Source organism: Castor canadensis, chromosome 2 (genome assembly GCF_047511655.1).
Source record: "Castor canadensis chromosome 2, mCasCan1.hap1v2, whole genome shotgun sequence".
Lineage (NCBI taxonomy): Eukaryota > Metazoa > Chordata > Mammalia > Rodentia > Castoridae > Castor > Castor canadensis.
Genome location: NC_133387.1, coordinates 145,279,017 through 145,293,788, shown reverse-complemented (window position 1 = coordinate 145,293,788; position 14,772 = coordinate 145,279,017). Strand labels below are relative to the sequence as shown.

The following is a 14,772-nucleotide window of genomic DNA, read 5'->3' as shown; positions in this document are numbered from 1 at the left end:
TAATACCTTCCCATTCATTTTTCAATGCATGGATGTAAATCAGATTCACAGAGTGATGTTCAAATAGAAATCTTTAACCCAAGTTTTTCTAAACTAGGCAGCATGGAGTAAATTCCACTCATCAAAAATAGTAACTATTTTTAAAAAAGAAGTCTTGAAAACCTAATGCACAAAAGTGAAATTACAGGCTGGCAGAGTGGCTCAGGTGGTAGAGAGCCTGCCTAGCAAGCATGAGGCCTTGGGTTCAAACCCCAGCAGTGCAAAAACAAACCAAAAGTGAAATTGCATTATCAAAGAAAAAATAACATTCCAGAAGCCAGTGGTTCACACCCATAATCCTAGCTACTTGGGAGGCTGAGGTCAGGAGGACCATGGTTCGAGGACAGCCTGGGCAAATAGTTCAGGAGACCTCATCTCCAAAATAACCAGAACAAAATGGACTGGAGGTGTGGCTCAATCAGTAGAGCATCCGCTTTGCAAGTGTGAAGCCCTGAGTTCAAACCTCATCCCAATAAAAAGAAGAAGAAATAACATGACCAAAATATTAATGGACACATTGTAATTGGGAGGCCTTACTCCTCTGGGCTCATTTGGAACAGTCCCGGTCATTTTGGGGAGGTTTTAAAAATAGAGATTGTCAATAGTTTATACTTATGTTGATAGGGAACAGGATTCTCAAATGTCACATACAAAGAACTCAGTAGGAGAGGGGATGTTTTCACTGGGAGAGGTGTTATTTGTCTTAAGCCCTTTAGGACGACAGAACAAAAGAGCCCCAGTCATTCATTTCAGCTTCACACAAATGCCCTGCCATCAGCTTCCAGGAGAGCTGGGTGTAGAAGCAGAGGGGAAGTCAGGCAAGTGGTGGATTGCCCCCTCCATCTGTCATTTGTATTACACTCAAAGAAATAGTCTACATTATCACAGGACAAATGTATAATATTTTCACATAGTCTTTAAAGAAAACATCTTTAAATGTATAATGCAGAAAGAGTGAAAAGCCTTTATGGTGAACATTCTCTTATAGAAAGTCAGTTTATAAACAAAAGGAGAATGGATTCTTCACCTGGACTTAAAGTAAAATTCACATTTTTTTTCTGCAAAAACCAGCACATTCAGGTAAGACATTATTTGGACCATCATGAATTAACTTTTTCCATTTTAACTTAAGTTGAATAATACAAGATAAGAATTGCCTGTTCGAAGAACCTGCTCCCCTAATCTCAGTGTGGTTTGGAGTGGTGCAACGCTGTACTCTTACAACGTTGGGGAGGCTTGAAGGCCCAAGCTACATTGTTAAATATGACTTGTGTTTTCCTCGATGTGCCGAAACAGCATTTTAAAGATAGGATTTCACTGACTTTCCTTTCCCACCCATCCCCCTTGGCGTTTTTTCCTGCTCCTCTGCTGGAAAGGGGCAGACTTGGGCTGGCCCCAGATTCTGTGTCAGAGGCCATGACCCAGGTGTCACAGCAGCCATACTGCTGGCCTCTTCTCTGAATAATTATATGGAGGTATTGTGTTGAAGGGACAAGCCCGGGGGCAGTGCAGTCACCCTGGCTAGCCAGACTGGGAGCTCTCCAGTTGGGGCTGCAGGAGAACAATGGGCCTGAAAAGGCTTGCACAAAACCTTGCTGCACAAAAGATTCAATTAAAAGTGGACCTCAGGCGAGGCACTGGGTTTCATCCTGCAGAATTTTACCTTTGTAACTTCACTCTAATCATTTCCTACCTTAACCATCTTCACACAGCAACTTTTCAGATTGGTTTTTCCTTCCCATCTGTGCCCATGTCAGCTTTGAAGTGATCTTAATTAGAGCATGGTGTCGCTCATGTAAGCAAAGCTTTTCTCTAACAGTGTTTTTAAGTAAATCAAAGCACACATAGGAATTTTTAAAATAATGGTCTTTATTTCCCTATGGCATTTTATTGGGCCACTCCAGCATGGTCCCTGTGTGTAAACTGAACAAGAGGCAGGATTAGTCCTAAAGTAGATGTGATCAGCTTTATCTTCTTTTTCTCCTACGAGGATTCTTTTCCCCACCAAGATAGGCAATAAAGCTAAGTCTATCAGTTTTGAATTTTAGAAATGATGCCAGGAGTGGACTCACTCCTGTGGGGAAAGTTTTCTCATGATTCTAACTTCAGCTTTTCTCCTATTTTTTTTCCGTCCCTGAACTGTGGTTCCTGCCTGGCTCTTCTCAGGGCCTGTAGAGCCTCACAAATGAGCAGCAGCTGAGGGAAACAAAGGCTTGGTTTTCATGACCCCAGTATTATCTTTTGGTTAGTCCATAGTCCTGTACTTTCTAAATAAGTATTTCCTATTATTCATTTTCCTGGAACCAAACCAAACTGTTACTATTACTACAGAGTCCAGAAAGATTCAATCTGTTATCCATCAGTTTTCCTACCTGAGTCCATTGTCAGAGGAGGCCTTAGTCTTCATGTGTTGGTGGAAGCTATGATGTGGAAACTTCATAAGTGAGCCTCTTAGAGTTCTCTTTTTTTTTTTTACTTTGTGGTACTGGAATTTGAACTCGGGGCCTTGCACTTGCCAGGCACGTGCTCTACCACTTAAGCCACACCACCAACCCTTTTTCCTTTAGTTATTTTGTCGAATATGGTCTTGTACTTACACCTTGGCCAGCCTGCACCACAGTCCTCCTATTTGTACTTCCCAAACAACTGAGATATGATAGGCATGCACCATCACACATAGCTTTAATTGACTGGGATGGGGTCTTGAGAAGTTTCTGCCTGGGCTGCCCTTGAACTGTACCCCCCACCCCATCTCTGTCTGCAGAGCAGCTAGGATTATAGATATGTGACACCACACGCAGCTACTTTTTGCCTTTTGTATCTTAAGGAGTGTAAGAATGGAGTAATGATCAAAACCTAACAGGACTGGAGGTCTTTTTTTTTTTTTTTTGGCCGGTGCTGGTGTTTGAACTTAAGACTCTGCATTTGCTAGGCAGGTGCTCTACCACTTGAACCAAGCCTCCAGCCTTTTCTGCTCCTGTTGTTTTGGAGATAGGGTCCCATGTTTTACCCAGGAGTGCTTCCCCCCAGAGCTGGTTTGACAGGGGCACTCCACCACACCCAACTTTTTTCCACTGAGATGGGTTCTCGCCAACTTGTTTTGCCTAGGCTGGCCTGAAATCTCAATCCTCCCAGTCTCAGACTCCCAAGTAGACAGGATTACGGGCATGAGCCACAGCACCTGGCAGAACTGGAATTCTTCCATGTTTTTTCCTTGAAATAAAATTAATTCATTCCTTAATGTTTCAGTTTCTGATTTTTCTGCTTTTGTTCTACTGTGTATTTGACTACCTTGAATGAACATATCAATAATCACTCATTCAGAGCTTAAAACCTGACTGTTTTCAGAAATAACCTACAATCAGGATGTGGCTAAAAAGAGTCACTCGCAAAGCCACTCAGCAAGCAGGAAGCTTCTCTTCACTAAGTTTTCTCACTGCTTTTGCTATCTGATTTCTCAAACATTAGTGACTATTGGGCCTGACTCTATAAAATAGGCTCAGAAGCATTGAAGCTGGAGGTCAGCAACCCTCTGCTTACCCTCTTCCTATTGTGCTGCTTGACTCAGTTGAAGAGTTTGGAGCCTTCTCACTGCTCCTCAGCCCCTTCTCTCAATTCCATTTAGCCAACTCCTGTGGTGTGCCATAGAATCCATAATGGTGAGGCTGGCTCCAGAGCCCTCTGTGAACTGTCCCCAGCCTGACTTTTCCATGTGAACCTCACTCATGTCCCCTTTTGTCTGCGATCTGCATTCCTATCTCTGCACCATTGCCTTCGCTTGCTTCTTCCCCAGGCTTCTATGAAGCCCTGTCCACTCCAAATTAGTACTAATTCGTAAATGCTCTTGGAGTTTCAACTCTTCCATTCGCAGCAGTTTTTCCTATCTTATGTGGCACTTATTTTCACTCCTGTCTAAGCTCCCTAATTTACTGTTATGTGAACCAGTTTTAGACCAACTGATAATATATCTTTTTTTTTTATTCATTCTACATGTATTTATTGAACAACTGTTATATAGCAGGCTTCTCACTTGCTAGGTAAACACTAACACTTGTCCATGATAATATATCATTAATCTTACAGCCCAGGAGGCTGAGTGACTTCTACAGTGTCACAGCCGAGTTGGTCCAAGATGGAAACTCAAATCCCCTAATGCCCAAGCCAGCTCTCTCTCCAACATTTACTTACTTAGCATGAAATAAACACTACAAAATCACCAGGTATTTTTCTAAACATTTTACAAACATAAACTCATTCAATGTCCATTTTACAGACGAGGAAGCATGATTCAAACTCAGATAGTCTGGGCCTAAAGTCTGCTTCCTAGTTACTGCACCGTTCTGCTCTTGTACACAACAGGGTGCAGGGCTGGACATAAGAGTGTTGATGAGCATGGTTAGTTTACATTGTTCTCACAGGGTGAGCTGCCCTTTGTCACAACACTTGGGCCAGTGTTTCAGCTTTGGAACGTTTTGGATTTCAGATTCCTGGATTACGGATGCCAACTGGTATTGACATTTTATCAGTATGTTATTACTAGCACCATTGTTATCATAATTATTCTCCCTAAGTACCCTAAAAATTTTATAGGAATAAATGACTGTCTCCTCCCAACAGCTTCATGAGATGGTTTCTTGTATTACCATCATTACATAAACAAGGTATAGAGAGAAAAAAACATCCCACGTTATACAAATAATGACCAGGCTAGAGTTGGACTCCACTCAGCCTGGGTTTAACATCGCAGCCCTTAAACAGTACACAGTCTAGACTGCCTCTTAGCTTCTTAGTGGTGCTGAATCTTGAGCAAAGTTGTCTTCTATTTGACCTCCTCTGTAGAGGACAGGTGGCAAGAGCAATACCTATTTCTCAGGGTTTTTTGATGTTCGTATGAAATATTTGTATGTATGAAAAGCAGGATCCAAGTCATCCTTTCTTCCCTTTTACTGCTTCGCGACTCACTAAGACTTTCATTTGGTGAAACCGAAACACTTGCTGTAGCCCATGCATAACTTTCTTGATTTGGTCCATTCAGCAGTTTCACCTCAGTAGCTGGATGAATGGGGATCATCGCTGTCCTTACAGACTCAACGGTGACATCTAGTGGTGGAGAAGAGAAACAAGTTTTTCTAGTAAAGCACTGAAGGAAGGCCTGAGTTGTTGTTGAGTGCTCTTCAGGAGCACATTGGGATGAAAGACGGGCGTACTGCGCCTGAGTCTGTACAGGTGGCCCCTGTTGCTGTCACATCATACCCATTAGGGTGGACTGGGCAGATTCTCAATAAGAACAACTTAAAAATCTGGGCATTACAGAGAGTAGCATTTTATTGACCTTCATTTTTCTTGTTCTACGTTGTAATCAAATACCTGATTGTAAAAGTGGGATATGATTAACAGATTGAATTAATTTCTGTTTCTGTCTGCTTGCTGTTTCTAATACTAGCCCTCAAATACTTCCACGTTTTGCTTTTATGAAACAACTTACTGTTCTTCCCTTAGGGAAGAAGCTTATTAAATTGTTTTCCAGAGCTTTCATGGCCATCAGGGCTGTGTCCTTGTTTGCAGATGAGCGATTATTAGAGCAGCGTGGAAGACGTGGGTGAAGGTGGCTTGACCGTTGAGTATCTGCCATATGACGTGATTGCCAAAACAGCAAGCAGTCTTGCTGATGGTAAACACGCAGCACAGCCCTTTCAGTCACACAAATCACGCACACTTGGGAGCCTACACCGGCTCTCCACCCTGGGAATTGGAATGAGGACAGCCAGGAGGGTTCAGCTTCAGTATTTGCTAATTGCTAATTTGCTGGGATTCTGGACTCTAGACCTTGTGTATATGAACGAATATCTTTAATATTCGTAAGACTTCACAAGATAACTCTCAAATGTTTAAGTGCACCATAGTTTTGGTACTGCCTTGTCTGTCCATCAAGGCCATTTTACTCACATAGTAACCACAGTAGTGTTGTATGCTTACTAATTATAGGAACTGTACAGTGTACTTCATAGGCATGATTTTAGTAAATACTTTTTAAATCCCAACAAGGGAGGTACTCTTACATATCTATATTTTTCCACATAAAAATACATGAGGCTTAGGAGAGTAACAAACTTAAGCTTATATAATAATACATAGAAAATATTCATTTATTAGTTTATCTTCTTTGGTAGATTGAAAGTAAAAAGCAAGAGTTGTGTCTTTTTAATCCTTGAGTCTTATCTGTCAAGTGATAGATATTTGATAAAATGCTTATCAGACACCTGTGAACTCTTTATTGGTCAGACTCCTGGTTCTGACTCTTCTTTGTGTGACTAATAGTCCCAAGTAGACAAGCTGGTGATGAGAGAGAATGAGAAAAGAAGGAAGGAGAGGCAGATCCTGGAGCCAGTAGAGGAAAGTCACAGGTGATAACCAAAGCAGTATGCCAGGAAAGTGATCAGTTTGGTCAGAGACTCACTCCTTGATAAAGAACTTTCATTTGGTAGATATCAGTTAACTTGCACACAGGCTGACACCCAGAGCTGAACAGTTAGGATCAAAATGTTTAGGATCAAACTTGTGTTAAATTAATTTGAGCCTTCTTTCCTAACCCTTCATTTTTATATATTGCTAAACCTTTGATCAAGTTTAAGTCAGTATACTGTCTATTTGAGTCATCACCCCTGGGTTCATTAAGAATTGAGTAGTGGGGCTGGCCGCAGAATGGCTCAAGTGTTGGAGTGCCTGCCTAGCACACAAGAAGCCCTGAGTTGAAACCCCAGTGACAAAAAAAAAAAGGAACTGAGTAGTAATTGCCAGCCATGGCAGCATACACCTGTAATCCTAAACTGTTTGGGAGACTTAGGCAGGAGGATTGGATTGCAGGTTCATGGGCAACAACCTGGGCAACATAGACCATGTCTCAAAAAACACAGCAAAACAAAAAAAACACTGAGTAGTGATTATTTTTTTATACCCCTGTGTTGAGTTTTTAAGGAATAGGGCCAGCTCTTTTCTTTCTCCCGTTCCTCATTTTCTCCTTTCCTTGCTGGGCTTTGAAAAAGCCTGCACTCTTCTCTGTGGCTGCTTTCCCAACTGCTGTTTTTTCCCCAAAACCACACGGCCTAAGTCTGCTGAGTGTCTGTAACCAAGCACCACATACGTGGCAATGTTTAACTCACTAGGCTGCAACCAGCCTTGGGAGCACGGTGCCTGTGGGATTGCAGTGTGGATCCTGGTCTCTGCTTTGTCTCATGTGGGGGAGTCTTTGCAGAGCTACTTCTCTGAGGTTCATTCTTTGTGCTTTTCTCTGAACTTGGGAACTTAGGATCTCAGATGCTTTTGTTTCTTACTCTGTGTCCTCAACTGTGTTAGTTATGTGGCTGTTCTCTGTTTTCTTTCTTGGCTGATAAATCTCATTCCTGAGAATGCCCACCTTATGAGTACTTGGTTCCTCTCTCAAATTTGCAAATGAAAGTCAAATCTCTAACAATTTGATAAATGGGAATGAGTCAGGTTGCTCCAGAATCTCTGGATCCAAAATAATACAGCATTTGCTTGGATTCCAATTTTTTTAAGCTGAAGAGGAGCCTGTGGCCACCGTCATGGTAAAGCCACGTGGCCTGTTGTGCAGCTTTGCCCCTAGGCTGGCACTCTTTATTTTAAAAGAAGAGATTCTTGGTTCTTTGTAAGGAACAAAGAGTAGGTTACATGTAGAGAAATATGTGTGGGGTTTTCTTCACTTTTAAATTATTTTTTCTATATAGTATATCCTATTTTATTTGTCCTTCTAAAATAATCTCCAGAACTATCACTGTTCTTAGTTATGACTTTTGTATGGGTAGAAAAAAATCTTGTACCCTTCGTGTACTTGATTTTCTTGCCTGATGGTTTGCTTCTTCCTGACCTCAGGTGAACTAGCATAGGAAGGAACCTGGCACCTAAGACCTGTGACACCTATGTTGTTCCCACACAGGCCTGGGTGCTGCTCTCTTGTTGGGGCTTGTTTGATTTGTACCATGTGGGCAGCAGCCAGGGGCTGGGGACTTTAAAAAAGCAACTCTGTTCTTCCATCTTTTCAGGACACATAAGCTACTTCTGTCTGGCCAGCAAAAATAGTTTTATTTCTGTGTTTAAAGTTTATATTTTAAAGAAGATGAAGAAAAACTTGAATGCATCATTTTAGGGCTAACAAAAGTAACCATTGAAGGGAAGTGTTGTCTCCCAGCAGTATGCAACCGTATGCATGTTTAGCTGTCCATGGACAGCGTGAGCTGCTTTGAGGGCAGGTCTGTCTGATCTTCCCTTTGCTGTACCTGCTGCATTCCTGGCGTGTGTTTTGCATTCAGGAGGTTTTTATAAAAACCTTCTTCCTGTTGGGCTGAGAAATGGTGTTCACGGTTGCACTGTGAACTTATAAAGAACTGGAGTGCAAAGAGCCAATCAAGTTCCATTTTTACCAACTCTGAGAGGTATTGTAGTATTGAACTCAGAGTTCAGTGGACTGATGTGTTCCAGCCATGTGTTAGCAGGAGAGAAAGAGAAAAATAGATCCAAACAGTCATTAATCTGAACCAGAATCTTTAGGATTTTAAAATTTTTAGTGCTGAATGTTGGCAGTCATTTGAGTCTGAAATCCAATGTGTCTATGTTTCCAATAATTACAAGATGTAAGAACATACCTCTATTCATTATAAGAAGGCAGACTTATTTGTGATAAAGGCACATATTTGTATAAACTTAGAGGGTCTTCACTTTGTTATAGAAATATCCACAAGTACTTGGATCTTGGCTCAGCTTTGTTGTGACATTGGACATTTTCCTGAACACCTTTGTACCATGACTTGTAAAATGGGAATAACGTATGCTTCACAGAGCATTGTGATAGTTTAATAAGATATTGTATCTAACATTTTTTCTGCAAGCTAGTTAAGTGTTATTAGTCTTCTTACTTTCTATCTAAAAAGCTAAGAAACTTTCTAAATTGTAGAAATTTTCCTTTTGTGGTTTTAATTTTGTCAAAACAAATGGAAATGAAAAATGTATAGTTTAGGGCATCATTTTAATGCATTTTAATATTAAACATTAGGACATATTCATTGGTTTCTAAAATATTTATACAAAATTTTAAATTATTTTGTCAAGTTTCATAAACCTCACATCTTTTTTTTTAAGTATTCTGTGAATTCACTCTAGAATTATTTTTATGATTTCATTCCAAGTTTTTTCCCACAGAGGATATATCTGTTAAGGATGATTTTTTTTTTTCTCTGATTAAGGATTGAATTTATTTGTGTGTTTGTTTTGGTAGAAAAATACATTGTTTCTGGGTAGCATTTGTTTTGCCCTAGAGAAGTACTTTGTAGTTAAGTGTCCTCACAAGCTGTTGACTTTAAGTGTATTTATATTATTAACCTTCCTGAATATTTTTTAAAGCATATCTGTCAAAATTATAACCATTACTTCCTCAAAGTCCTGAAAAAATTATTTTAAAGTTCTTGGAATCAGTTTTCATTTTAAGTGACAATACTCAGCCTATACCAGTAGAGGGAGCTACAACTCACCGTTCTTGAATTTAGCTCTAGACTGACCCTGTGGATTTGTTGGAAGGACATACCTAGAAATAAATTTAAACAAATTATATAAATTTATTAAAAGTACCAAACCATTTCAGTTGTAATTTACCTTAATTTTTAGGGAGAAAACGATCTCACTTTGATTTCTTGCTTTTAAGTAAACTATCCTCAAATATTATTGCCTAAACAAGAAACATGTACATAGTATAAACCTCTCATGACCCATCAAGCAATCTGAGGCTTTTAAAATAAAAATCCAGTCAGTTGAGGGATGAGGGGAGAAGTGGTTGTGATACTGTCATCATTTGAAATTAGAAGAAGCACAGTGAAATCTTAGATAACTGGTCACAAAAGCAGTGTCATACTGTGTGAATTACTGAGTTGTGCGGTACGGGGAAAGGGAAAAATTCATTTCATTTAGAACTTAAATGCTTTTAGAAGTTTCTTACCAAAGTCTAGAGCTTTTGTTCATAGGCAGGGGCTGCTCTTAGTGATTATCTGCTGGTTTCTTTGTAGACCCCAGAAGAAAATACCACGTGAGGCTGCTGGCTTACAATAATGTAGAAGATGGCTACCAGGCGGACCAGACTGTCAGCACGCCAGGATGTGTGTGTGAGTGAGAATTATGGTAGTTTTTTCACCATTGCTCGTGCTCCCTTTTCTCTTCTTCCTTGAAATTTCAGTCTCTTTCTACTTAGAAGCCTTGGTGGTTTAATTACTTAAATCCTCCATACTGCCTAGCATGGTATCTGGGAAAGTTCTAGTCAGGTGTTTAAATATTTGAGTGAGATTTTTGAATTACAAAACCCTATCTTAATTTTACCAGCAAAAGGCTGCTAGAAATTTTCCTGAAGAAAATAACCACTGAATACCTACAGTACTGAATTTTCTCTCACTGCAAGGCTAATCTTTGCTTCTAGTGGCTGCTCTGTGTTATTGCTACAGGAAGACCTTGTTCTGGTCTTGCTGCTACTGCTGGTTCCCTACTGATTTTTTTGTGTTTAGGTTTTGTAGTCTGTTAAGTATTGATAGTATTTGACTCCATCAAGCTCATGGGAGAGTTGTTTAGGTATGAGTTACGTCCAGATCGTTATGAATGAGTCTAAGGTGGGAGAGAGTCCAAACGTCAACTTACAGGGTGGGGTCTTAGGATTTTACCATCTTAGCACTTTCTACATTAAACGTTAAGTCGTGCAGTAAATGAACATGGTATTTTTCAATAGCCGTTCGTGATCGCATGGTCCCTCCTCCGCCACCACCCCACCATCTCTATGCGAAGGCTAACACCTCATCTTCCATCTTCCTGCACTGGAGGAGGCCTGCGTTCACCACCGCACAGGTCATTAACTACACCGTCCGCTGTAACCCTGTGGGCCTGCAGAATGCTTCCTTGGTTCTGTACCTGCAAACGTATGTAGCTCCAACGATGACTTGTTTTCTTTGATTTCCTCCCCACTGCTACTTCTTGCTATCATCGGCCCAGCTTGGGCTTCAGCTGTAAGCATTTGTTTCTGGGATTTTCTTACTTCTAAATGGTTGGGAGTTTTGCCTCCCTTATTTTTACTTTGCCTAATATGTTGTCACATTCACTTCTGAAAACTGTACTTTTTGACACAATTTACATGTGCTTCAAAAATTTTTCTCGGCTTCATGCAACCTGATTATTTATTTTCAAGTAACTAAAATAAACATAACATATTTAAAGAAAGACACAAAAGGACATTTTTTTTTATTGTGCTGGGTGGGAGTACATTATAGTATTTACAAAAGTTGTTACAGTATATGAAATATATTATACTTGAATTCACCCCTCTACCATTCTCCTTTATCCCCTCCTCCATTCCTAAATAGTTTGAACAGGTATCATTTTTCCATTTACATACATGTGTACAACATACTTGTACCATAGTCACCCTCCTACACCCTTTCCCCACCTCCTCCCACAAAAAGGACATTTTCAAGCTGGGCATTCTGATGCTTTCTGTAATCCCAGCAAACAACTTTAGCACCAGAAAGTAGAATTGGCTGTCATTCTGTGTTCTAGGTTGGAGTTAGGAAAATAGTTGTTACGATGCTTTTAAAAAGTGATTTGGGGCTGGTGGAGTGGCTCAAGTGGTAAAGCACCTGCCTACCAAGTGCAAAGACCTGAGTTCAAATCAAAGTACCACCCCTCCTCAGAACAATGTTATGACCTAGAAAAGCAATTGGTCTTCCAGTATTTCAGAGAAAGACCCTTTGTATTGGACCATTTCTATATGGTTAATTTTCTGGCTTCCTCTCAGAGAGTCATCTTACAGGCTTATTTCGATATAATAATACCAAATGAACCATTTTAGTATTCAGATTTGATCGCTTTTATAGTTAAAAAATGTTTTTATAAAGAAAATGAGCTAATGAACAATAATGCTATATGTCCTACCTATTGTGTTGATTGAAATGCTGACAGTGTGTCAGCAACAAAATGCTTCCAACTTCATTGCTCTTTTTCATAGGTCAGAAACTCACATGTTGGTTCAGGGTCTAGAACCAAACACCAAATATGAATGTGCAGTGCGACTGCATGTGGACCAGCTCTCCAGCCCCTGGAGTCCTGTTCTGCACCATTCTACTCTTCCAGAAGGTAAGGAAAACAAGTTCCCTCTGAGTTTTGTCTCACAATTTTTTTTTTCCTTTTTCTTTTATTATTCATATGTGCATACAAGGCTTGGTTCATTTCTCCCCCCTGCCCCCACTCCCTTACCACCCACTCCACCCCCTCCTGCTCCCCCCACTCAATACCCAGCAGAAACTATTTTGCCCTTATCTCTAATTTTGTTGTAGAGAGAGTATAAGCAATAATAGGAAGGAACAAGGGTTTTTGCTGGTTGAGATAAGGATAGCTATACAGGGCATTGACTCACATTGATTTCCTGTGCGTGTCTCACAATTTTTTAACGAAATGTTTTAATATATGTCACTTTGAGAAGGGTACTATCCTGGTTGTCACCTACCAATCGATGTATTTCTGTTTTCCTTAACATTTGAAAGAATGTTCCCTTTATCATATATAAAGTATTTTTCTTCTAAACAAAAAGTTACACAAGAACAAGTGGGCTTAAATTTAGTGTCCCTTAAAGGAAGCCCTTATGCTAGTCACAGCTGAATCTCAAGTGAAAATGGAGGTGAGTGGATAATTGGAGCCCATCTCTCTGAGTGGCATCTTGACATTGTGCACTGTCCAGGGTTCATCCTCGACCGAGCACAGTCTGTAGCGTACCTCTGGCTCCAGCTGACATTGATGTCTGTAAACTTGCATCTCTTATCTATGGTGTGAGGATGAAGAACTAGACAATCTAGAAGGAGCGTTCCTATTGTATTTTGATTGTGCTAAAGGAAAGTAGAGGACATCTGCAAGAAGAGGGCTTCTTCACCATGGTTTTGCCAATATTTCATAGGAGATGTGCCACCAAAAACATAGCTCTTCACTTTCAGCTCATATTAAAAATGGAGCCAACTAACTTTCCAATATTTCACTACTTTTCACAGATAGAAGTTATTAAACTTAAGTCTGTCCTGTAAACTCACTGATTCACAACTTTTGGGGGGAAAACTAGATGTCTTGGTCTTAGAAGCATTCTTTTCAGAGGCCTTCTAGATCAGGTTAAGTTAGGGCTCTAGACATTTTACAATTTAGACTCAATACTAATGGCTGGAACCCATTACCTGATGAACAGGTACTACTGGTAGAACTATAAACTAGCCTGCCCTTCTTCCTTCCTCCCTCCCTCCCTCCCTCTCTGCTTTCTTCCCTTCCTCCCACTCCTCCCATCCTCCTTCTTCCTCCCTGTGCTGGGGATGAATTCAAGAGTCCTAAAAATGCTATCCTTTTGATTTAGATTCCTTAAGAATCTACCATCTCCTTTATTTTTTTTTAATCTTGTAAACATAAAAGTGAAATTAACTTTTAGAAAAAGAAGAAAATATATTATTTACTGTTATCACTAATGGTCTTTAAAAGCTGTGATTTTTTTTGTTTTCTTTTGGATGCTTTTATGGTGGTTTCTAGTTTGTCAACCTCTTTTCTAAGCTTACCAGCCTGTCAACCAGGTGCTTGAGTGTTCATGAGCCATTTTGTCCTAGTAACACAACATTCTTTAACACGCGTGCACAGCACCAAAAGGTCCACCTGTTGGAGTAAAAGTGACCCTGATAGAAGATGACACTGCCCTGGTTTCTTGGAAACCCCCTGCTGGCCCAGAGACAGTCGTGACACGCTATACCATCCTGTATGCGTCCAGGAAGGCCTGGATTGCTGGAGAATGGCAGGTCCTACACCGAGAAGGTAAATACAATCACCAGTTATCAAGGAGAGTGGAAAGTAAGACTATTAGTGATGTAAGGAAACAAAGGCAAAGAGCTGCACAAAGTTAGTTTTGAACTTACATGTTGTATATGAAGCAACAAATTATTAAAGATTTTGGTTTTTACTCAAAATATATTGGGAAGACATTTATTTTAAGAGTGATTCCTATTTAAGAAAGATGACTTCTCCTGTGGTGAGCCAGAAGAGGGTAGGTTGAGGAAAAGACGAGGGCGTGGTATGGGACTAGTGAGGAAGTAATTGTAGTGATTTAGGAAAGGGGTGATCACCTGGGCTAGGATGGGAGGATTGCCGGGGAAAAGAGAAGAGACACAGGTGGTGAAATTGACTCTTTTGATAGCTCGGATGGGAGGAAAAGAGAGGAGGGAGGGAGGGAGAATTGCTGTGCTAGTCAGCAGTGTATGCTGGTGGTAGTCTTGCATGGAGTGGGCAACAATGACACATGGTGTCAGGGAGAAGACCCTGTGCAGCTCCTCAGATGGTCCTCTTGCAAGTTAATTGACCCACACAAATATTAGGGCTTCTCTGAAGTCCAGGGAAAGCCCCACTGGGGCTTAAAGACACTGTATTTAGTACCTTTAAACGTTAGTTTACTGTTAGTGAGAAAAATTTAAGATTCCCAGACTTGTAGCATTCTTACTGCACACTTTTATCATTATATCCTTTTTATAATTTTCAGTCTCTCGTTTGGAGAAACTCCCTATGCCTGTTTTTAGATAAACCATCACATAAACAGTAAAGCTTCATTATTTTGGCACATCCTCAATTCAGACACATATGCTGGAGAAAAAATTGTTTGCCAAACAGTTAAAAGCCCAA

The 14,772-nt window shown here is 40.3% G+C and overlaps 1 protein-coding gene across 2 annotated transcripts in view; it reads left to right on the top strand.

Moving 5' to 3' along the window:
- Prtg (protogenin) overlaps positions 1-14,772 on the top strand; it is a 128,178-nt gene that overhangs the window by 92,306 nt on the left and 21,100 nt on the right. For both annotated transcript variants that reach the window (XM_020185901.2, XM_074066001.1), the window contains exons 12-15: positions 10,110-10,205; positions 10,817-11,003; positions 12,086-12,213; positions 13,744-13,914. In XM_020185901.2, coding sequence (XP_020041490.1) covers positions 10,110-10,205; positions 10,817-11,003; positions 12,086-12,213; positions 13,744-13,914 — 582 coding nt within the window. The remainder of the gene's footprint in view (positions 1-10,109; positions 10,206-10,816; positions 11,004-12,085; positions 12,214-13,743; positions 13,915-14,772) is intronic.